The sequence below is a fragment of the Populus trichocarpa genome, chromosome 1 (genome assembly GCF_000002775.5).
Source record: "Populus trichocarpa isolate Nisqually-1 chromosome 1, P.trichocarpa_v4.1, whole genome shotgun sequence".
Taxonomy (NCBI): Eukaryota; Viridiplantae; Streptophyta; class Magnoliopsida; order Malpighiales; family Salicaceae; genus Populus; species Populus trichocarpa.
This window is the reverse complement of record NC_037285.2, coordinates 38044413-38069365: the sequence shown is the minus strand read 5'-3', so window position 1 is coordinate 38069365 and position 24953 is coordinate 38044413. Positions and strand designations below refer to the sequence as shown.

The window sequence follows — 24953 nt, the reverse complement described above, 5'->3', positions numbered from 1 at the left end:
CTATAAAAAAAAGCCCCACCTTCACCCAAATGTTTCAAATCCTTTAAAACTTAATCAAGTAAAGAACTTGAAATTTAAACACATTACTCTTATAGTTAGTATGTGTATCAACCAGAAATAAGTGGTAATAATATACAAATTGAAACTAAGAAAAATAAATTAGTGAAAAGGACGAGAGATAAAATATAAAAAACAAAAAGAAACTAAAGATTTGTGGTGGGTTTTGAATGCTGAGAGAGAGATATAAAGAGAATAATAATAAAAAATAAAGCTAATGACTCAAGGGTTGGCTCCGAATGATGATGGTGGAACTTAACGATGATAATGTATGTGACATAAAGATAAATATAGTTTAAAAGAGAGAGGAAATTGGATTTATCTCTTTGATTCTCTTTTGTTTTTATTTTTTACATGAGAGAAATTGAAAGTTAAAAGAAAGATAAAAAAAATAAAGTCAAACAAGTTGGGTATATTTGTGGGTTATTTATGAAAAAAATAAAAAAAACCTATACCAATCAAGTAACAATCAAAATTTTGTTTTGATTTATGATTTTTTATTAGTTGAGACATAGAGGAGAAAATGAAAATCTTTGAAATGATGGATTAATATAGGACAATATCTTTGTTTTATTTATGTTTTTATCAAAATTTAAATTTTGTATTAACCTAATAAATAAAGTGTAATTTCTAAAATTACAAAAGGAAAATATAATCCTTGCAGTCCTTGGAAAGGTCACAATAATTACTACTACATGTTAAAACAACAAAAAAAGACTATAATGCTTCACTATCATATGAATAGTGAAGCGTGCCTTAATTTTTTTAAAAAAATATATTTTTTATTTTTTTAAATTCTACCTTTCAAATTTTTTTTTTATTTCATCATTCAATATTTTGTTGATTTTGAATTGACTGTTATAATTTATTTTGGTTTTTGTTTTATGAGGTTATCATAGTCTTAAATAAACGTCTTTGTATTTGGTTGGGGTTCAATTTTTTCAAGCATTTTTTTTTGTTATCATATTATTAAATAAAAAATAAAAATTTTAAACCCAATAAAGTTTATGATCTAGATCGTGGGTTTGCGAGTTAAGCCGTGAAGCCTAGGTTGATCCAACATGTCACAATCTTAATATTAAAAAAAAATCATCTTGAAATATTTTTAAAGGCAAACCATGATTTCACTTGTTGTTTAAGTTGCCTTTAGACTTGCCAATTCAACAGAGTTATATAGAGCAACTCTCATACAAGTTAATTTTAAACCCGAGTTGGGTAAGGAGTTAGGTCGAAATATTTCAAAGTTGACCTATTGGATCAAGTTTAATAACAATGCCAATAGTTTCCTTTTTTTTATAAATTCTGTCTTCCAATTATTTTTATTTCAATTGAATTCCTTTTTTTTTTGTCAATTTTGTCCCTCAATATTTGGTTGATTTTAAATTAATATTCATAATTTGTTTCTATTTACTTTCTAAGAGGTTATTATAGTCTCAAACAAACATCCCGATATTTTGTTAGTTCTTAATTTTATGAGTGTCTATTTTTATTATGACATTATTAAGTAAAAAATTTTTTTTTAAAAAAAATAGAGTTGTTAAACCTAGTGGAGTCCATGATTTGGATTGCAGATTTCACAGGTTAAGCCACGAAACTTAGGTTGATCTAATATGTCATTGTCTCAATGTTAAAAAAATGTCATCGTGAAAGTTTTTTAAAGTCAAACAATGCTTTTTATTAGTCATCCGGGTTGTTTTTAAACTCGTCAAGTTGATTGAGTCATGTCGAGACAACTCTCACATAATTTTATTTGAAACATGTCCTAGGTAAGGAGTCAAATCGAGAGTTTTTAAAGTTGACCCCTGAGTTGGGTTTAGTAACAACTAGATAGGTTGTTCGCGCGTTGTCGCGGGTTATTTTTGAAAACATGTGCTGCTTTTAATTGTGTGACAATTGAAAGATAAAAAAACGCTTTCTAAGCATGCAATCAAGAGCTAATAGCATTAAAATGTATATGATTTGGCTTTCAAGGCTTACTTAAACTGTCTAGAATTTCATATAAGAATCAAATTGTAAAATGTAAAGGGACATTAATCTAACAAAGCATTGTTTGAGCAACTTAAAACAAAAGGTGGCATGATGAACAAAAAGAGTATGGAAGCCCAACTTTTAAGTGAGAAGTGAAGTTCCAACAACTATTAGCAAGTAAAGAATAACAAATACTTGTCAACTCCTTGTTACTACATGGACCTGAATAATTTAGTTAAGTGTCTGCAAAAATATTTTATGTATTCATCTATGTATTTTGACCTAATTTATAAAATAAATATGGTGCATACCTCAAACATTCGCCTTAAAAGATAAATTTTTCCCCAAGAGAAAGTAACCTAAGAGCACCTAAAGCCTTTAAACTTTCTTGGGCATGTATTGACCAAATAGTTTCCTCCACTAGATTCTGCACACACACACATAGCATAAAAACTCTTAGATGTAAATCGAAAAACTTATGCACGCATCTAATTAAACAACTCAATAACCATTGTGTAAAGTAATGAAAAAAAAATCAACAATAAACAAAAATAAAATTGAGAAAATCAAGCGAAAAATAAAGATCAAGATATCTAACATTGTAATACATGTTATTTAACCGGTCATGTTTAATAAATTCCTCTATCAAAATAAATTTGTAATAGAAAAACACATAATATATATATATATATATAAGAATGCAAGGTTGCACATAACACATAAAATGTATTGAAAAATAATTAAAAAAACAATACAAGACTGCACATATGAAAATGTTTATAAAACATCAATAGCAAAAAAAATTAATCTACATAAAATTAAGAAAAAAAACCATGTCAAACCCAAGCACTTGAACCCACATGATATTTACAATAAAACCATATGGAAACGACAAAAACACCATGATATACAACCTTGTTTTTGTGTAATTTCGTATTTGAACTGTTTCAATAAAAGGAAAAGATGGCGAAGCCCTTCAACACATGCATATTCCCCTCTCAAGGGCATGGTTGTATCTTCACTGTTTTATTTTTATTTTTTTGAAAAGACAAAAGAAGCCCCCAATCCAAAGGTTAAAATTTTGTTCCATGAAGGGCAAATCAGTATCTATATTGTAGCCTAAAAAACTTGAATGAACTATTTTGTCTCAAATCATTCTTTCAATGCCAAATGTATCTTATGGAAAAGACAATCTTATTCTCAACTGCATGCTTAAAAGGTTTCTTTGGCAATAACAATTCCATCATTACACTGCTCTAATCCACAATAATATGTGTCTAGACAAACAATGAAAGAGACACTGAGCTCTTTTAGTTTTTGTTATAATATAATGCTAAATAATTCCTTATGGCTTGGATTTGTTTTTGTTAGATCTAACTCGCAACATAGTATGGGCCATAAAACTGTTATACTCTATACTAAAAAAAATGAGAATGACTCAACCTCCTTCATTGTCCAATGTGCCACCTTCGCCTCCTTTTTTTTTTTTTTATCTTTTTATTCACTTTGCTTTTTATTTCTTTTTCTTTTATTTTTTCTAATTTTATCATTTAATATTGTATTGTATTTAATTTTTTATTGTTTTTTTTTTTAATTTAACCCTTCAATAATTGGTTACTTTTGAATTGATATTCAAAAGTTACTTTCTATGAAATTATCATAATTTAAAATAAACATTTTAATATTTAGTTTGTGCTTGATTTTGCGAGTATTTATTTTTATTATTATAATTATATAAAAAATGATTTAATAAAAAAATTATTAAAACCAATAGAATCAATGACTTAAGTCGTGGGTTTGACGAGTTACGCCACGAACCAGGATTCAATATATCATTATTTTAATATTGAAAAAAATATTTTTATGAAATTTTATTAAAATCAAACCATATTTTTTATTTATTGTTTAAGTTGTATTTAAACTTATTAAATTGGCTCAATCACGTCAAAATAATTTTATATAGTTTATTTTTAAATTTGTGCTAAATAAATAAAAAGATAGATAGGTAAATTTGGGTGTCCCTAGCCCTAATCTAGTTTAATAAGAATACCATGTAATTTGTTATGAATTAATATTTTTTTACTTACAATCCGCATGTAGCCAGACAAATAGACTAGCTGTGCCACAACGTAAGTAGTTAAGGGGCAAAACCGACATTAAACCACATAACAAGGGGCAAATCCAGTCATTTCATCTTCCACGCCGCTCGCTCAAGCAAAATCTCTTCGACGCCAACCAAAAATTGACGCAACCCAAAAGCCAACGCCACCTCCACGGGTCCACCAACACCAAACAATTTTTAAATTTCTTTTCATCTGAATAGATCAAAATCTCCCAACCAATAAAAATGAAACCACCAAATTCTTAGTTTTGGTGCCAGCTGAATTTAACTTCGAAATTTTGGGTTTTGAGTGAGGTTGTTTCTTACTTATGGTAATGGAGATTGCATTTGAGTCATCAATTCTGGGTCGACCCATATTCATTTCTGGCACCAAAACCTCTTCTTTCTTGCATTACAATCGGGTTTCGAAGATACCCTTTAAGGTTTCCCAAAAGAGTTATCAATACCCACCTCGTATTTCATCAAAACTTACCGATTTTAGACCTTACTGTAGTTCAATTTTGCCAAGAAATCGTTCAAAATCATCTCGCAATGTTAGCACTGATCTGGGTACTGATCAAAATGTGAACTTGGAGTTAATAAAAGTGTTGTTGAAAAGGGGTGTTGTTTTTGGTGCAATGGTTTGTGGGGTTTTGGTTTTTGGGTGCAGGAGGGTGCTTGCATCTGAGGGTGTGGTTAATGCGGGGTACGGAGTTATTGGGCAGAGTATATTGTTGTTGAGGAATGCTTGGCCTAAAATCTCGCAGCTCCTTAGAGTTTTTAAAGAGCAAGGTTTGATATTGGCTGCGCTTTTGGGACTGTCTGCATTTTTTTCCATGGCTGAGACTTCCATAACCACGTTATGGCCATGGAAGGTATGCATTTCTAGCTCAATAACTTGATTGGTTTTTTGATGTTTAGAATTGTTATTGATGTTAACTGGATGATTTCTATGTTTAAACTGTGCGTTTGTGTTTTGTTATGAGAACAAGTCCTATCACGGTAAAGACACGGGAAATGAAATGATGGCCTTAAGAATGAATTTTACATAAACTTCTTGCATGATAAATGTAACAATTGGTTTAAATAAGCATCAAGTGATTTGTTTGGCATAAGAAGAGTAGCTGCCACATCAGTTTCTCAGATTTTTTTGTGAGTAGCCTTGCTTGAAAAACATGTATGGTTTTGCTGAAGAACTTATAAAAATTAGAAGAAATGATCAGGCTGATTCTTATGACCTCATTTACTGAGTTAATTTATTTTGGTTTATGGAGGGCAGTTTTCGTATTGCCTATATTGTGTGGCCAAAATAAGAAGGGATGTCACTAAGAAGTCTTAGAAAGTGATGTAGATGGCAAATATAGCCACTTTTATGATTAACTTATCATGCCTACCATCTGTTAGGACGTAGGGGTGGTTGACAACTTGTTGAAGTGAAGAGAGAATCAAGGTTTTCATAGATATAGTGGCAAATATAATATTCTGTCCATGTCTATCCTGACTCTAAATTTGAAAGTATTGTCACTTTGCATTGTTTATCGAACAATATTCTTGATGAAGATGATGATTATCAATAGATTGCAACACCCAAGATAGAGTTTACATTAATCAAATCTATTAGTAGGAATTGACATGTACTTTATATTCAAATTGTAATTCTAACCTGCACTTCTAATTCAATTCCTGTGCTACCATTTTCCAATTACTAGAGGTCTTAAATACTAATATCTTACACTAAGAAATTCTGCTGGCTTCTTATGACCAAGTACACCACCTTTCTCTCACTATTACAGGTGTGAACAATAATTTTTTAATCTAATTTGTCCTCTGACATAAATCTATCAGGTGCGTGAGTTGGCTGAAAAAGAGTCTGATGACGGGGTCTTCAAAATGCTCCGCAGTGATGTTACTCGGTTTCTGACGACTATTCTTATCGGCACAACGTACTACCATTCTAACCATTATTATCATGGCTAGTTCCAGCTATTCTCTTCATGTTGAAAAAAAATAAATTCTCATTCAAGTCTATTTATTCTATCAGTGTCGTTAATATTGGAGCAACTGCATTGGTAACGGAGGCAGCCACAACTATATTTGGTGAAGCTGGTGTTAGTGCAGCCACTGGAGTAATGACTGTATGTATAAGTCCCTCCTATGACGACCCCCCCCCCCCCACACACACACACACCCACACCCACACACACACACTCATGTCAATTAGAGTATCTACTGGTCCACCATAATTTTACTTGGTAAGTGGAGTGATGGTGCATAAATTAAATGTACCTGCACTTGCTTGTGTATGGAGTTTCTCTACCTTCTATGTGTCGTGTAAGGTGGTTGAGATGAATGAGGAGGAATTTGAAGGTCAATTAGTGAATAAGAGATTTTGCTATGTCTGGGAGCTTCTACACTGTTCTATGCTTGTTTATGCTCTCAGCACATGTTATTTAATCTTTATTATTAAAACTATAGTTTTAAAAGAGTGAATGACTTGTTGAAAGGAAATTACAAGCTTTGGCCAATTTAGTGGAATGCTAATAAGATATCGAAGGTTTGATGAAGTGATTGGTATTTAGCTTGTTCTTGTAGTTCTACAATATTCGAAGGCATATACACTTGTGCATTGCAAAAATTTCCATTAATCTGTGTTTTTTTTTCTCCTCCTCCTCTTAATGTCACTAGGTTGCCATATTGCTTCTTACTGAGATCACTCCAAAAAGTATAGCTGTACACAATGCCACTGAGGTTGCTAGGTTTGTGGTAAGTGAGCTTATACTATCTTGCTAGAACCTTTCCTACTCTCTTTTCAATTCCTTGCTTTGTGGAGCTATGCAGCTGTTATTTTCTTCAGCTGATCTCACTGCTCTTTTTTTCAAGTGTCTCTGGCTAATGTTGTTTGTAATGCCTCTAGGTTAGGCCAGTGGCGTGGCTTTCTTTAGTATTATATCCTGTTGGAAGAGTTGTCACATATCTGTCAATGGGAATGCTGAAGATGCTTGGTTTAAAAGGAAGAAGGTGAAAATTTAATAACCTTATTTTTTCTTTTTTGTAACTTCCAATTCTTGCATGTTGCCATCATTGTATTTTTCATTGCTCTGTTTCATTTACCTTGCATTATGCGATTTTTGACAAGTTTCATATTTTTCTTTTCAGTTTTTGACTTTTTAACTTAACAACCTAAATGATGTTAACTTCCATTTTAAAGTGAACAGTATTGATAATTCTCATTGTTGGGCATTCTTCTACATTTACAATTGACATTTCATTATCATGTAGAAAGTCAACATATATATATATATATATATTTTTTTTTTTTCCATTTCATTCCTTAGAATGTTTACAATTGCGATATTTTATCCCTCTTGTGATTCAAAATGTTATATAATGATATTTTCCTCTTTTTACCATGAAACAACATTCTAAGAATCTAATTGTTCCATTCATTTACCCTTTTTAGAGTCTGTCACCTCCTCTTTATTTTCAGTTCAATGGTCAGTTTATAAATCCTAGACCATTACATGTTTATCTTCTCTTTCTATTTTCCTCTTATAATGTAATGGCTTTTCCTTCAGATGTTTTAGCATTTCCTCATTTCTTCTCACCTTTTTTGTTTTCTTTTCTTTTTTTAATCAGCGAACCATATGTTACAGAAGATGAGTTGAAGCTGATGTTGCGAGGGGCAGAATTGAGTGGGGCAATTGAGGAGGAGGAACAGGTAATGCAGTGGCTAACTGTGGTTTTATTTCTATGGGTGATTTGAGGGAGCGATTACTATTTTGTTATGATGGAGTTGTACATTAATAAAATTTTTAGATTTAGTGAGAAATAGTGAATCATAGATGACATTACCAGTTACAGGCTCTTTGATGGTAAATTTTCATTAATAAAGCAGCACTAATTATTTTTGAATTAAATTCTAGGTATAGGACACTTTCTTTGCATGAAAGATACAATCAGACCTGAACAGAAAGATTTTTCTATTCTATTGAAGTTCGTCAATGGATAGCACTTCCACTTCTGCCTGATAGCTGCCTGAATTTTTCCATTTTGCTGAAAACCGACTGAAATAAGAGTGTGTTATGACTATCATTTCAGAAACTCTCCCCCTAGGAACCCATTAAAATGGTTGGATTCTGCAGTTAACAAGCTCATAGTTTTGTTTTAACACAGGATATGATTGAGAATGTGCTAGAGATTAAGGATACACATGTTAGAGAGGTCATGACACCTCTTGTTGATGTAGTTGCAATTGATGCCAGTGGGACTCTTGTGGATTTTCATGAGTCGTGGGTGACTCATCAATATTCAAGGTAAAAATCTGAATACTTGCAGTAAGTTATTTATTTTTTCAGCATGCTAAAAGTTTCATGGACATATTTTGTACTTTGTAGGGTGCCAGTTTTTGAGCAGCGCGTGGATAATATTGTGGGTATTGCCTACGCAATGGATCTGCTGGATTATGTTCAGAAGGTGATGCAATTTGCTCCCATTCCTCCCACTTTAAAAGCGTTGTCACTTTGTTTATTTATTGTATCTAAAAATCTCATGGTGTTCAGAACTATAATCTGTTTGATTTTGAAGGGTGAGCTGCTAGAAAGGACAACTGTGGGAGACATGGCTCACAAACCTACATATTTTGTGCCTGGTAATTATTGAGTTGCATGTCTATTTATGGTTGATCGGTGAAATTCTTAATTATATGCTTTGTGCATGATTGCTTCTGTACTTCGCTATATTAGGGTTGGGTGACGCAACAAATAGCATGGATAAAAGCCAGGGTTCTCAAGCCTTAAGGTTATAGCCCTAAATACTATAGAGGAACAGAGAAAATATTTGGTATTTTATAAAAAGTTTGAATGGTCTAAATGTTCAAAAAAATAAACTAGACATTCCTATTTATACTAGTTCTAGATCTAAAATCCTTTACAGGAAATAATTTCTAATTAAAACTTACCTAACTAGTATAATTCATCTAGCATTAGGATTTCTAACTAGTGAAATAATAATTAAATTAAAAGTCCTAATCTAAATAGGAAAAAGAATCCAAATACAACAAGATAAATAAAGACAATCCCGCATAATAACTTTTAAGTCTTATTTGAAGACCTTTCTGATATCTAATCATCATGAAATTTTAACCCAATAGAAAATAGGACCTTTAAAATCTGTTGTCAAAATTTAGCTTGATCCAATTCGGATTAAAAAATATGCTTGTTTTACCAAACTGCATCTTGGACTCCTAACCATCAATGAAATAATGCAATAAACATTATTAGGCTTGCAATATTGAATAAAGTTCCCTGTGTCAATCTTGAGTTATCTATCGAGTTATCTATATACTTTTGAAAAACTCATCCTCGAGCTATCTATCAAGAATCGAACTCTTTCACTCCAGAGGAACAAATATTTTGAATATAGCATTGTAGCCAACATATTTATAAAGTAGCATGTCTTTGACTTGTGAACTTCATAATTTAATTTATGGTGTGTACATGCTAAAGAAAAATTCATATTTAATGTTATACTTTTCATTCCTATAAAGTCCACTTGTAGTTCATTCACACATTCTTTTTCTTCAAACTTGATCGACTTCTAATAATTCAACCTTTGAATATAAAGAAACTTCAAGATAATCTTTCATAATATCTTTAGGAGAATTGTCATAAATTACCATGTCCTTGTTTGTAAGATCTTCATTCATGATTGAAGATCATTGTTTGCCATTGTTTTCTCCAATTTAAGGTCAAAAGTTTGAAATTGTCAGCATCCATTTTGGTCACGTTATCTTCAACATGATTATATAACTTTGAAAGTTTGGTGATTTGAAATGTTTCTTTCACCAAACTCATCCACATAGACAAGTGGTTGTTTATGTGTAATTTCAGGAATAAGTCCAAAGTAAGGTTGGCCCCGAGGTATATCTCCAAGCACATTCTTCTCCTCTAGGATTCCTATTTGCATCTTCCATTAGCGAAATTAGATCTATTATGGCTTGATCCAAGTGATCAAATCTCTGCTCCCAATGATCTAGTTTCTGCTTATAAGCCCGCACACCACCTTAGAGGGCCTCTACTCATACATTGCGGAATGAGTTGCTACCACTTCGTCCATCAAAGAGGCCAATCTATTTTGATATCCATAGATGTGGCAAATTACGTGATAAAAGCTAAGGTTATCAAGCTCTAAGGTTACAACCTTAATCTCAAATATTTTATTAAAAGTCTGAATAGTCTTAATGTTATAAAAAATAAACTAGGCATTCCTATTTATACTAGTTCTAGACAAAATCCTTTACAGGAAGTGATTTCTAATTAAAACTTACTTAACTAATAGAACATATCCAACATTAAGATTCATAACTAGTAATACTAATTAAATTAAACTAATCTAAATAGGAAAAACAAATTCAAATACAATAAGGTAAATAAAAACAATCCCGCATAGTAATTTTTTAGCCTTATATGAAGACCTTTTTGATTTCCTATCATTATGAAATTTTAACCCAAATGAAAATAAGGCCTTCAAAATATTCTGTCAAAACTTCAGCTTGATTCAACAATTAAATTAAGTTATGCTCATTTTACTAAATTGCATTCTGATCACTTTTTAAACTTCTCGAAACCTAAAAACGTTAACTATTAATGAAGTAATGCAATTAACATTATTAGGCTATAAATATTGAAAAAAGTTCACTGATAAATATTGAGGTTTTGACTTGCTAATTAATAAGCCTAATCACAAGAGATGTTTGGGCCTTAAAAAAAAAGGACAAGTCTAGGCGATCAATTATACTTTTGCTCAATGTTTTTTTTCCCACTCAGGTTTGGTTTTTAATTATTAATATGGCCTAACAATTCTTTTGATTTTTAAACCTCATTTATTTTGGATTATTATTCTAAATTATTTGAAATACTAATGTTCCTTATATCCTCTTATTTATTTGAGATGAAAAACCACTTTTGCGTTTGAAGTTTTCTTTCTTTATCCTATTTCATCATAATGTGTGTCCTCAAAGAATTGAAAAGATGTTCCATGTGTACAATGATCTGAACTAATATGGTATATAAGCATACCCTCTAACATGCTTTAAATTAATCCAAGTGCGCATCCAATCCCCAAACCCTGTACCATGATCCAAATGTTCCATGTTTCTGGTAAATATGCAAATTGCTGGTTTTTTTTTTTTTTTGCTACAGGAAGACTGCCTTGATATTGCAATTTGCTGTGATGAGTCCATGATCGAGTTTTTGGTATCTTATTGCTAGATATGCTGGCTTCTCCCATAGGTTCTTTATTTCTACATGTCATATTTTTTATATTGGCTCAGACTTGCAACTCTAGAGGTCTGGAAGTGACCTTGATGAGAAGAAAAGGATATTGAATGGCCAAGAGAAGAATGATCAATTTAACTTAAGTTGGTCACAAAGTGGCTAATTTTATCCTTGATCTCTGCTGTCAATAGGTTCAACTAGTTATGAGATGATATGGCATTGGAATGTATAATTTCTTCCTAACTTTGGTGCACTATGGTTAGTTTTATATGGAAATTTGGTTCCTTTACACTGGATAGGGACCCAAAAACAAAAAAGAAAAATGTGTTAGAAAACAGTCAAAGATGGAATTTTTTTTGCCAAGACGCTGACTTAGGCAAAGACAGTATTTGCACTTGCATCAAAGAATCAGAAGCTGATAAATCTAAGGATTGAAGCGATATCAAATATATCCCCAGTGCATCTTTTAATCTGATTCTAATCAATAACTTTATTATGCATCTCTAGTTTTTATTGAAGACGTCAATATTCTTATATATTACCATCAAACTGCTCTAAATATTGCTTGGTAGGTCTAATCTCAATTCACAACCTCTGTAGTTAACAGGTCTACTGATTTTGTCACCCTGTATTATCAGTATTTGCATATGACCGTTTGGCTTCTAAATCCTTGTTTTGCCTTGAAAAAAGTACTGCTGGTTTTTTTTTTTTCCAGTGTATTGTTGTGATCTGAAGGATTATCAAATATTATAACATACCACTGAAAGGTCACTCTGATGTCTTTTTTTACGTATTGCTTACATCTGTTTTGCAGGTTTGACTTTTAAGCTTTACTGAATACAATTATGTTGACCTATATTGTACTTACAATTATATTATTCATTTTGCAGATTCAATGTCAGTCTGGAATCTTCTTAGAGAGTTCCGCATCAGAAAGGTTCACATGGCTGTTGTTCTTAATGAATATGGTGGAACAGTAGGAGTATGTACAAAACCTCAAGTCTCTATTCTGTTTAATTTTACAAAGTCTCTTGCCTTTGTGTGTTTAAAAGGATTGCATGGCCACTAAATGTTTTAGAAAACACAATGTGCTCATTCAGGCTGGCTATTCATAGTAATCCTTTCTTCGCATAATAAATGGCCACATGTTAGAAAACACATTTTAAAATATTCACAATTTATAATTATAATACAAATTAGAAATATTTTTTTTTCTCGGCTTGTATATGATATAAAATGGGGCATTTGTTTTGCATAAAATATTTTCTATTCATAAAATGTTCTACATGTAAAATGTTTTTCACTAACAAATTTTATGGTGTTTGGTAAGCAATGATGTGAAAAGTACGATGTGACAATAATAAAAGAGAATTTGTGAAATGTTTTCCTGAGCTCTTTCACTAAGAGAATTACAATATATATACACTAAGAATGATCAAATCCCTTAATTCTAGGGTCTTATATAGTAAACATAATCAGATCCCTTAATCCTAGGCCTATTATAGGAAGGATTACAGTAAGAATATATAGAACAACAATGAAAATCTTAGAGAGATAATCAAGGGATATACAACTATAAAAGAAACTAAATAAGGAAAGAAGAATATATTGACACCCCCCCTCAAATTGATGCGGGTAAGTCTATCAGCATCAATTTGCTACTGAGAAACTTGTGTTGTTGGCGTGTCAAAGCTTTTGTAAAGACATCAACTATTTGAAGATCAGTAATAAGATGAGGAAGAGTGATAACACCTCGAGTAAAGGCCTCCCTAATGTAATGACAGTCCACCTCTATGTGCTTTATGCATTCATGATATACCGGATTCACAACTATTTGAATGGCACTAGTATTATCACCATGAAGTGGAGTAGGATCAGTTGGAGGAAATCCAAGTTCAGAAATAAGACCATGTAACCACATAATTTCAGATTGAGCTGCAGACATGGCTCTACACTCCGCCTCTGTAGAAGATTTAGAGATACAATCTTGCTTTTTACACTTCCAAGAAATCAAGGCATCCCAAAAAAAAATGCACCAGCCTGTGGTAGACTTCCTAGTATCTGGGCAGCCAGCCTCATCTGCATCACTATATGCAGTCAAATGAAGAGTAGAATGTGTAGGAAAAAACAACCCTCGAGTAGATGACCCAATTAAGTATCTAATAATACGACGAACTGCAGCAAGATGAAGATGTCGAGGTGATTGCATAAATTTGCTAACTATATGGACAACGTATGAGATATTGGGCCTTGTAATTGTTAGGTAGATAAGACTACCAACAAGTTGCCTATATAAAAAAGGATCAGGCAAATGCTCGCCTTCATCTCTTAAGTATTTCACATTCACCAACAACAACAGTAGCATCCTTTAAACCAGCTAGCGCAATGAGATCTTGCATATATTTATGTTGATTTAAGAACAAACCATGATCTCTAGAGTGAACTTCCAGCCCCAAAAAACATGTGAGATGCCCAAGATCTTTAATTTGAAATGTACTAAGCAACATATGTTGAAGCTTAGTGATCAGCCCATTGTCATTACTAGTGATGATAATATCATCAACATAGACTAAGAGAAAGACCATACCAGTGGTTGTCTTGTAAAAGAAGAGTGATGAATCATATTGACTTTGTGTGAAAGAGAAGGTGAGAAGAGTGCTGCGAAACTTCTCAAACCAGGCTCTAGGTGCCTGCTTCAACCCATACAAAGAGCGTCTTAGCTTGCGAACTTCATCAAAAGCTGTCGTGGACATACCAGGTGGAAGTTTCATATAAATCTCTTCCTTAAGGTTCCCATTCAAGAAGGCATTTTTTACATCCATCTGATGTAAATGCCAAGCTTTAGAGGCTGCAATAGCAAGAATTGTTCTCACCGTGGTCATCTTAGCAACTGGTGCGAATGTTTCTTCATAGTTGAGGCCATATTCTTGTTTATTGCCAAGAGCAACCAAGCGAGCTTTGTATCTATCTAAAGAGCCATCAGACTTGAGTTTCACAGTATAGACCCACTTACTACTAATGGGCTTAACATGTGGAGGACAAGAAACAATGTCCCAAGTATGATTTGCCTCAAGTGCTTGAAGTTCTGCTTCCATTGCTTGTTGCCAACACTCATGTTCTATAGCCTGTTTATAACAAGTGGGAATGGAAATAGAAGACAAAGTAGTAGACATAGCCACAGGGGTTGAAAGACCATACTGTTCAGGAGGTTTGTGAGGTCTAGAACTTCTACGAAGAGGAGGTGGATCATAGGAATTGGTTAGAACATGATTAGATGCCGCAGGAAGATGTGGAGGAACCTCAGTGAGACATGTAGAAGGATCAGATGCAAGAGGAGTGCGTCTACAATAAACATAACCTAGTGTAAACTTTTGTATTGGTGTTGGCGACTCAGGAAAATGTGGTAAAACAGATTGAGAAGGAAATTCTGAAGTCTGATGTGTGCGAAAGAAGGGCTGATTTAAAAAAATAATGACATTCCTAGAGACACGAGTTCGACGGGCATGTGGATCATAGCAAAGAAATCCTTTTTGGGTTACAGCATATCCTAAGAAAGCACACTTGACAGATTGGGCAGTAAGTTTATTTCTCTCATGTGCAGGAAGGTGAACAAAACAAACACATCCAAAAATATGAAGATTGGAATAATTTGGTGCATGTCCAAACAAGCGAAAGTAGGGAGAATCATTGTTTAAGTTTGGAGATGGTAATCTAGTAATCAAATAAACAGTAGTAGACAAAGCTTCACACCAAAAATGAGAAGGAACACAGGACTCAATTAGAAGAGTTCGAACAACATCAAAAAGATGATGATTCTTTCTTTCAGCCACACCGTTTTGTTGTAGGGTGAAAGGACAAGAACGTTGTGACATGATCCCATGACTTTGAAGAAAAAATTGAAATTCATTTGACATATATTCACCACCTGAATCAGATTGCAAAATTTTGATTTTGGCAGAAAATTGTGTTTCAACTAAGGCAAAAAGAGCTTTAAACATAGAGAATACCTCACTTTTAGACCGAAGAAAATATACCCAAGTAAAGCGAGTGAAATCATCGATAAAGGTAACAAAATATCTGTAATGTTTATGAGAAATTACAGGTGCAATACCCCATACATCAGTATGTACGAGTTCAAAAGGTTTGGTGGTGCGGGTTTTATGCAATGGAAAAGAAAGCGTTTTGCTTTTACCAAGTTTGCAAGATGCACAATCAACAATATCATTATTAGAAGAAGTCAAATTTTTATTTCCAAGTAAACCAGATTTAAGCAAGACTCGAAGTACATGAGAATTAGGGTGTCCTAAACGTCTAAGCCACACCTGATTATCACATTGAACAACATTATAAGCAACATAATTTGACACAGGAGAGGGAGATAGAAGCAAAGGAAATAGACGTCCCACTTTAGGTCCCTTCGCAATCATCTTCCCGGACACTTGATCCTGCACAAGATAACTAGAATTTAAAAAATGAACATCACAATTGTTGTCAACTAAATTGCCAATAGATATAAGATTAGTGGACAGCTTAGGAGACACAAAAACAGTATTCAAAAGGGCTGAAATATCACCAACAGCTATGATAGGCAAGGGATTACCATCGGCAGTACGAATCTGAAGATCTCCTTTAAATTTTTGAACATTATTTAAAGGTAAGGCAATGTTGGTCATGTGATTGGAAGCATGAATATCAAAATACCAAGGCTTAGGAATAGAATTTCTGTTACCTTAAAGGCCTAAAGTAGAAAGGACAGAAACTATCATTTGTTGGACCATTGTAGGAGTAATAGAAGACTAACCAGTACTAGGAGCATTCGAGGGACCAACCGAGACATTATAGGCAGTTTCAGATTTCTTTGGAGGCCGGATGGAACAATCTTTGATGATATGCCCTGTTTTCTTACAATAATTGCAGAATTGTTAACTAAAATTAGTGGTAATGTGCCCAAATCCTTTGCAACTATAGCACTGGATACTAGTCATATCTCTGCCTCCTTTAGACCTCCCTTGAGCAGCGTTGGCAACAGAAATTGGAGTAGAATTTTGAGCTTTCTGCTCCAAGACAGCCTGTGTAACAATCCGTTGTTCTTCCCTGAGAAGCTCTCCTACACAAATATCCAATAAAGGAACTGGTTCTCTATTCATCAGGTTGGACCTGATTGCTTCAAATTCCCCCCTTAACTTCATTAAAAACTGGTCATGCTTGCTAGTCTCATGCACACTTTGGATAGCAATGAGTCCTTCAGGAGGTACACTTGCATACACAATATCAGTGTACTCAGCCCAAAGATTTGCAAAGGAAGAATAAAACTCTTGTATTGACATACTGCCTTGATTGAGTTGACCCAACTCGAGTTCCAATTGGAACCTTCGTGCTGTATTGCTTTGGTTGTAAATGTTCTTCAGGTGATCCCACATTTCTCTAGAGGACTTATAAGGCTTGAGAGTGAGAAGTATTGAGGGTTCCATACTTCCAAGGATCCAAGACATAATCTGAGCATCCTTCACCTCCCATTTCACATATTTCTCCTTCTCCTTCTCGCTGTTAGGTGCAGAATCTGTCCCAGCAATATGACCCCATAATTCCTTTCCCTTGACAAAAACTGAAATTAGAATGCCCAGGCAGAATAGTTCTTGCCATTAAATCAACAAGAAAATGTTCAGATTGTTTCAAAGACATGATTTAACCAGAAACAAGAACTAAGAGATCAGGTCCAAGAAAAACAGAATAGAAGAACACAAGAAAAAAGGGAACAAAACACTAAGATCTTGGAGCTAGACAAGGAACTAGACACAAGATGAAGTGATTTCAGAGTTTTGGCACAGATACCATGACATAATAATAAAAGAGAATTTCTGAAATGTTTTCCTAAGCTCTTTCACTAAGAGAATTACATTATATATACATCAAGAATGATCAAATCCCTTAATTCTAGGGTCTAATATAGTAAACATAATCAGATCCCCTAATCCCAGGCCTATTATAGAAAGGATTACAGCAAGAATATATAGAGCAATAATGAAAATCTTAGAGAGATAATCAAGGGATATACAGCTATGAAAGAAATTAAATAAGGAAAGAAGAATATATTGACACGATGGTGGTGATGGTGGTGGTGAAGGTTTTTGTGGTAGTGGCAGTAACGATGATGAATGTGGGATAGGGGTGGTAGATGATATCATGAGTTAGATTACTATCTATAAAATATTCTTTCAAAACTTTATGAGTATTTTTTAACAAATGAATGAAGTTATAGGTTGAATATAAAATATTTTGTGTTGACCAAATTTCTTGTAAATATTTTACGCAAAACAAACATAACAAAATTAGAAAAACATTTTCTTGTAAAAAATTTTATGCAAAAGAAACGTCCCCTAAAAAATAATTTTTAATTTTTAAATTGTGTTTTTTAACATGTAATGACCACTTATTTGGGACTGAGGGAGTAATTATTAGGTTCTTTATGTGGTAATTTTTCTTTTGGTAGAATACAGGGCTGTAGGTCCAAAAACATTAAAGATTGCACAGATACTAGATTGTATGTGGTAATTTGAAAGTTATAATTTTGAGGGATTCTTTATGAAATACAAGAAGCTGCAATTTTGGTCCCAATTCTTTAAGGAATTTGATTTTTGAGGGATATATATGTTAGGAGAAATATGCTTTCATGCTTATGGCCCCAAAAAACTGAACAAGAAACAGCTTGGAACTAGCAAGGTTATTCAAATAGCACATGCTCTCTCTCTCTCTCTCTCTTCTTTTTTGGGGTTGGGTATATCCAAACTTACGACAGGCATTTGTTGACCCTTTTGAACATTGAAATACCATATCATAGTCAAATCAAAATGCACAATGCTAGAAAACCAAATGAATCTTGATCCATGAGAAGCATTGAAAGTCACTGATCTGGTTGTATTTTCAACCTGACAATTTTTTAAGACATGGTTTGTAATGTCTGTTAAACATGGCAAACTATACACATTAGCTCTTCTTTAGTTGAACACCCAACTGAACTCTCATATCTTTTGTTTATTTCCTGTTTGTTGAAGTTTCAAATATATGTAATGCTCGATATGCTCATAATGTATTCAATTTGATGTCAATATAATACTAGTTTACTCTTTTTGTGTGAACAAAGCAGATAGTAACCCTGGAAGATGTTGTCGAAGAGATTGTAGGTGAAATCTTCGACGAAAATGATTCAAAAGTAAGCTGAAAATTAAAAAAAAAATGCATCTTTAATAACTTCCTATAACATGTTCATTTCTTTTTCTCAGTGGTTGTGTTCATGTTTCTTATAGATAGATTTCCTTGTGAGATCAGAAATTTATTGTAACATTATTGGAATGGCCACTGAAATTTGGTATAATTCTTTTCTGTGTAATGTAATTTTACTTTGATGGCTGAAATAGACAAGAGTTAGTTCTGTTGATATATCTTCTGTCTTTGTTAGCTGTTTTCTGTGCTATCTATTCTAAGGCCCGGATCTCCTCTCACTGAGAGCTTCTAATAAGGCCTAAAATTAACATCTGCTAGATGTTTCCTGTCTAACTTTGTAGTTTGCAACATAGAGTTGTGCAGCAAGAGTAACATTCCCCCTTTTCAGCCTTTAATGGTTGAATTATGCCCAAAATTGTTCTTTTCCTGGGATGCTGATTAATGAATTGCACAGGGCATATAAATAAACAAGCAAGCAAATAAATAAAACGCAAGCTACCAGTGAGCAGATAAAACGAAACCGTCTTTCTTTTATTTTGTGAAAATCATAATGGTCCTAGAAGAAATATTTCTTGTCTTGATTTGTTGATGATACATGGCAACCTGAATTCCTTGTAAATGAGTCCTTCTGGATGTTTCATCAGATTCTATGCATGTTCAAAACTTGACTGCTTAGAAACGGGGAAAAGTTACCAATACAATTATGTGATGATGAAAAACTTAGGAAGTTTTGATATGAGCCCCAATGCAACAGTTCTAGTGGACTTTTTATGGATCTGTCTGTAAACTGAAGATGTCTTGTGGAGATTGTGATGTGTATTAAAGCTGTCTTTGGCTGTGATGATTTAGTTTACGCGCACGCGCACAAAGTATCACAGTAATTCATAGGTTTAGGGTACTGGCATCACCTGCAATGTACCAGTACTAGGTTGAGCATTGCCCTGCCATGGACTGATTTATTCTACATCCCAGGGTGTATCTACTGGTAATCTGAACATCAGATTTACTGTTACCAGTTACTGAAACATAATTTTGATAATTGAAGTCAAAGGTAGATTTCTTGTATGGCAAATAAAGTATGAGACGTTATGATGATAAATAAATAAAATTCAATGCAGTTTTGATCTGAATACATGTCATTATAATGTAGTTGCATTTACCATCAGTCTACTTAACTATGAGGTTGATATTATTCTCATGAACCAGCACAACAAGAAATGGTAGATAATGTTGGAAACTGAAGATACCAGTAGCACTTCTGTATGCATCTATGATTGGTGCCGGTGTGAAGGCAGATATTTGGCACCTTATTTTACTGATGTACTGCCTCTTGTTTGGCAGGAAGAGATTGAGAAGAAAACCGGCTACATTGTGATGCGAGCAGAGGGAATATACGACGTTGATGCAAACACATCTATTGATCAACTCTCTGAGGATCTAAATGTCAAAATGCCAGAGGTATAATTTAATTGTTGGTTTGAGATTGAGCAGTACATTATTATGTTAATGTTTAAGTACCTAAAGAAATGATGCCTGGTATGCTATGGAAGCACAAATACTTCATAATCTCTCCTTGATCATACGAGGCTTGTCCTTGTGCTCTAACTTGCCTGCTAAAACTTGATGTGTATATTTATAAGATTATTTTCCTTTGGTTTTTGGATATTCAGATATACTTGGTGTGAATGCTTGGAGATATACTTAGGATATGCCCAATATATTTCAAATATTTCATGTTGCATGTAATTTGAATTTTTTTATCAGCTAACAGTTGGAAAGGGTAGGCATTTGTTAATTATTATTTTTGTTGATATCTATATTTTCTTTGTTGGAGATGCATATTATTTGAAGGTAATTTGAAAAGGCTTAGTAACTAGCGTTGATTTTTTGCAAATATCATAGTGGTAGCAGAATGTTTTAGTTTTCTATTACCAACTTGAATTTTCCATGATAGAACTTCCAGAAAGATGAGAAGTGTTATCCACATTCCACTCTAACCTCTTGCAATATAATAAATTTCCTTATCTTATTTGTAAAATATATTTTACTTGTCAATAATCTTCATCTATGCATGATTTGTTATTTAGTTGTCAAATTAATTATGTTAGTGCATGCATGATTTTTTTGAACAAGAATGTATTCCCCTTGTATGATCCCATATTTAGAATTTCCATAATCAGAACTGGTATGTAGATTGCTTGAGAGCTCATGTCATGAGAAAATATAGTACAGTATGAAAGTGGCATTGCTTCAATGATCTCCCAAATAGAAAATGAAATAGTTATCTGAAGGATGTATCCCGTTGTATTATATATTTATATCGTATAATTTGTAGAATTAATCCCGTATACAATTTCTAGGATTAATAACTGGTATACTGAGCATTGCCTAAGAGCTCATGTCATGAAAAAGCTAGTACTGTAAAAAATGTGTCATTGCTTGAATGATCTTTCAAATAGAAAATAAATAGTGTCTGTTTAACTCAGGAAAAAGAGCCCTAACCTGCAACTTTTACAGGGTGGAAATCTATAGCTATTGCTGTTTTCTTGGTTTGTTACCTATGAATACCTGCTCTATATTTGTTTGGAAATGTAGTCTATTGTATGACGATCTTGACCACTTATCAGACAAATACTTGGACTCACTGTTTGAGGATGGGTTGTCGCATACTTAAATTAGGTATCGTGTTCATCAGCATACCATTAGTTGAGGAATCTATACATAATCCAGTTTCTCTACTGATTACAATTTCTCTTCAGCATGTTGCCCATGGTTTCTTCATGAGAGCTTGATATGTTTTAGGAGATCTCTTTGCTCTATTGTTGAAATGATAATATTACTAGATTGTATGTTCTAAACATGAGTTCATTAATTCATAAATCTGGGTTTTCATTTATCTTCTCTTTCTTTTCTGCAGGGCCATCAGTACGAGACAGTTTCGGGTTTTATATGCGAGGCATTTGGATATATCCCAAGGACAGGTGAGACCATTAATGTGGTGCTTGAAAAGGAAACTCAAGAAGATGTGGATGAGCATACTGAAGGCAAGTCTGACAGACAAGAACTAAAGGAAAAGCATCAAATATATAAACTTGAGGTCAGATTTGGATTCCATGCAATTTGTCTTTTCTGTGAAAGCTACAGTGCATAAACTAGTGTTTATAGATTTATTTGTTATATGCATCAAATAACGATTCAATTTCTTAATTTAATGTATAAAAAGTTGTGGGCAGCAACTACTGCTTTTGTAGCTTTTCAACTTAAGCTTATTCCACCTGATCAAGTTTGTTAGCTATCTTGCATTGTGAACCCCCACTCCAGCTAGCATAAAAGCTTGACATAATCTCTCTTACAACAGGCTTATCCCTTGTTGTCATTGAATATCATTTTCTGGTTTTACAAGTGTCACAGCGAGATTCAAAATTGATATCCAGAATTAAAAAAAGAAAACCTAACAATCTCTAGAGATGACATTTCCTCTTACTGCTGCAATTCGAGTTGCTTGCTATATGAAAGCTACTCGACAATGCTGGATGGGAGTTCATAATTGTTACAGAAAAAGCAATTTAAGTGTCTGCTGATCATTTTAATGTTAACTTTTCTTGGATGAGAAATTCATGGTTTCCTTGCTGTTAGTTAAATTACTTTCTTGAATTTCACTTCAGTGTTTGGTATATCTGTTGGATTGATCAGGTACAGTTTTTGTTATAGTTGGACTAGAGATATACAAAATTTCCACAGTTGCAGCAGCCATAATTTGTTTTTCAGGAGCTACGAATGATAGCATTTGTTAATTTTATATGTTGTTGCTTGTTTTCTCTAAATTTGACAACATTGATGCCAACGAAGGCTATACTTTGATTAGCTATTATATCATTTACTGAACAATACCCTTGACGTATCCTTGTTGCAGATATTAGCTGGAAATGCCAGAAAGGTCAGTGCTGTTCGGTTTGAACGGATAAACAATGGTGAGGCACTATTGGAGGCCAACGAAGTAACTCGCTTGGTACCCAGGATCATGAAGAGAAAATGGAGCAGTGATGAAGAGCCCGATGGTAGTGATTATGATGAAGATGATGAAGATTCATTCCAGAAGAGACCAGAGCATAGTCTTTCCGATTCGAATGTAATTGCTGAACATGAAGAGGACAATGAGAGTCCCAGTGGACAGTAGTTTACATCTTTTTTTTTTCCTCTCTGATTTTTACAGCTCCATGAAATGGTTTGAGAAACAGAACAGGGAAACAAGAGATACTAACATTGTAAAATTTTTTCACAGATGAAGTGAGGTATCTACATCTGATTCATCAAAGTTATAAGTTAGATTCATGACACTGTCTGTGGAGCATAAATTGGCCACAACTGGAGTCGTGTTGACCAGGAGATCATTATGCTCGGTCTGCATGGTTGGCTGGAAGGAAAGAGAGGCTTGGATTGGCTGCCTAGGTGGAAGGGTTAACTCAGAGTGTAACAACTTTGATGACTCATAGGCCATGGCTGACTGGACATGGTCTGCTTCGGAGAACAACTTTAAGAGTTCCCTCTGCTGCCTCATTTCCTTTGCTCTCTCTAACTGTCTGAATCTCTCCTGCAATAGAGCAATTGAGGAATGAATGATGGCGGGATCACAGCTTTGCCTGCCCATTGAAGGTTAACTAGTAATCTCTTGATGAGAAAGTGCTGTTGTGAGGTCGTGGGAATTTTCTAATCCTATTTATAGAGCATGTGTGTGTGTGTTTTAAGATTATGATGCATTTAACATGAGCCTTTAAAAGAGATTCTTACTGACGTAAAAGGAGTAGCAGCGTCGGCAGTTGAGCTACAAAGTCCAACAAGACAGTGCTATGTGGCTAACCTAAGAAGTCTGGATTGGTAGAGTTGAAAGGTGGCAAAAGCACTTCTTGTGGAGAAAGGGCTGGGAAAAAAATCCAAATGATGATGGATGGTAGTCTTTGGAAAGGCTTTTGTAGTGGGAATAAAAGGGTGGGTGATACAGTGTCGGCTTGCCTCGACGAGAGCTGCTATGGCCTTGGAGAAAATGCCGCCTCCTTTGGGGGGATCTTTGTAGCTCTGAACATTCTGTTTTCAACTTTTTGAGGTGCAGAAGGAAAGTGAAAGCACAGGACAGTGTTTGCCGCATGGAATAGCTTTTGACGTTGATGCTATCTTGATTGATTGAAGCCTTTTATTGGAAGGAGCGAAAGTAGACCCACCGAGAGCGGCATGCAAAACCTCCATTTCGAGTTTTGTTTTTTATAAAAGAAATAATACATGTCCAAAAAAAAAAAAAAAGACTCGACCATAAAAAATAATTAAAAAAATAGTCTGTTTTCAATAATATATATATTTTTAATCAATTCTCTATAATTGGTTTTTTTAAAAAAAAAAATTAGTTATCAAAACAACTGATTATAATATTTTATTCTAATGTTTTTTATAATTATTAATTAATATAAAGAATCCTATTGAAATTTAAATTGATTATAATATTTAATTTGATGACAGTTAATTATTTTCATGGATAATTATCATAATTATTAATTTGAATATGACGAATCATTTTTATTAATAATTATTGAGATTCAAATGATAATAGTAAATAAGATATTTTGATTTGTAGAGAATAAATATTATTTAAAGTTACTTTTAAAAAATCTCCTCTGTTTCAATAATTCTCCTTATTTCTGTCTTGTCTTGTTGGATCCTTTTCCATAATAAATCAAACCGACCCGTATTTCCGGTTTTGAACTCATTATTGGATAAGTGGGCTCATTTTTTTAGGAATAGCCTGCTTTTTAGTCTATTATAGCTAGGTAGACCACTTCCGTTTATTAGAATTATTTTTCTTTGAAAATATATTAAAATTTTTAATTTTTAAAAATTTATTTTAATATTAATACATCAAAATGATAAAAAAATTCAAAAATAATAATTTAAAGCTAGAAAAAAAAATCCTTAAAAGTCTCATTCTCCCCCGTATAAATCATCATCATCGAGCAAGATAAGCTCCCAACAGCCATCCACTTTCGAAGGATCTTAGAAAGCTCAGGATGATAACCATCTAAGTGGTAGTCTAGTGGTAAAAATTTGGGATCAGGAGGTTTGCTTTCTCTGTGGTCTCAGGTTTGAACCCTGTGGTTGCTCATATGATGACCACTGGAGGTTTACATGGTCGTTAACTTCAGGACCCGTAGGATTAGTCGAGATGCGCGCAAGCTGACCCGGACATCCTTAAACTAAAAAAAAAGAAGCTAAGCTAACCATCTATGGGCATATATATATATACACGAGGGCAGTTTGATTTTGTTAAAATACAAAAATTATTTTGA

At 33.5% G+C, this 24953-nt stretch overlaps 1 protein-coding gene across 2 annotated transcripts; it reads left to right on the top strand.

Annotated features, from left to right (window-relative positions):
- The first annotated feature begins 4248 nt into the window (after nt 1-4248).
- On the top strand, nt 4249-22953 carry LOC7485088 (putative DUF21 domain-containing protein At3g13070, chloroplastic). 2 transcript variants are annotated; one of them, XM_024584017.2, is made up of 14 exons: nt 4250-5001; nt 5972-6069; nt 6168-6261; nt 6812-6889; nt 7041-7144; nt 7763-7844; nt 8300-8439; nt 8521-8599; nt 8711-8774; nt 12291-12382; nt 18545-18610; nt 19963-20079; nt 21539-21718; nt 22535-22953. In XM_024584017.2, the coding sequence occupies exons 1-14, from the start codon at nt 4456-4458 to the stop codon at nt 22796-22798; spliced, it is 2004 nt and encodes a 667-aa protein (XP_024439785.1). In that variant the 5' UTR covers nt 4250-4455; the 3' UTR covers nt 22799-22953. The 2 variants fall into 2 exon arrangements, with proteins under 2 accessions (XP_024439792.1, XP_024439785.1); XM_024584024.2 differs by lacking the exon at nt 18545-18610 and having other exon boundaries at nt 4249-5001.
- The last annotated feature ends 2000 nt before the right edge of the window (nt 22954-24953 follow it).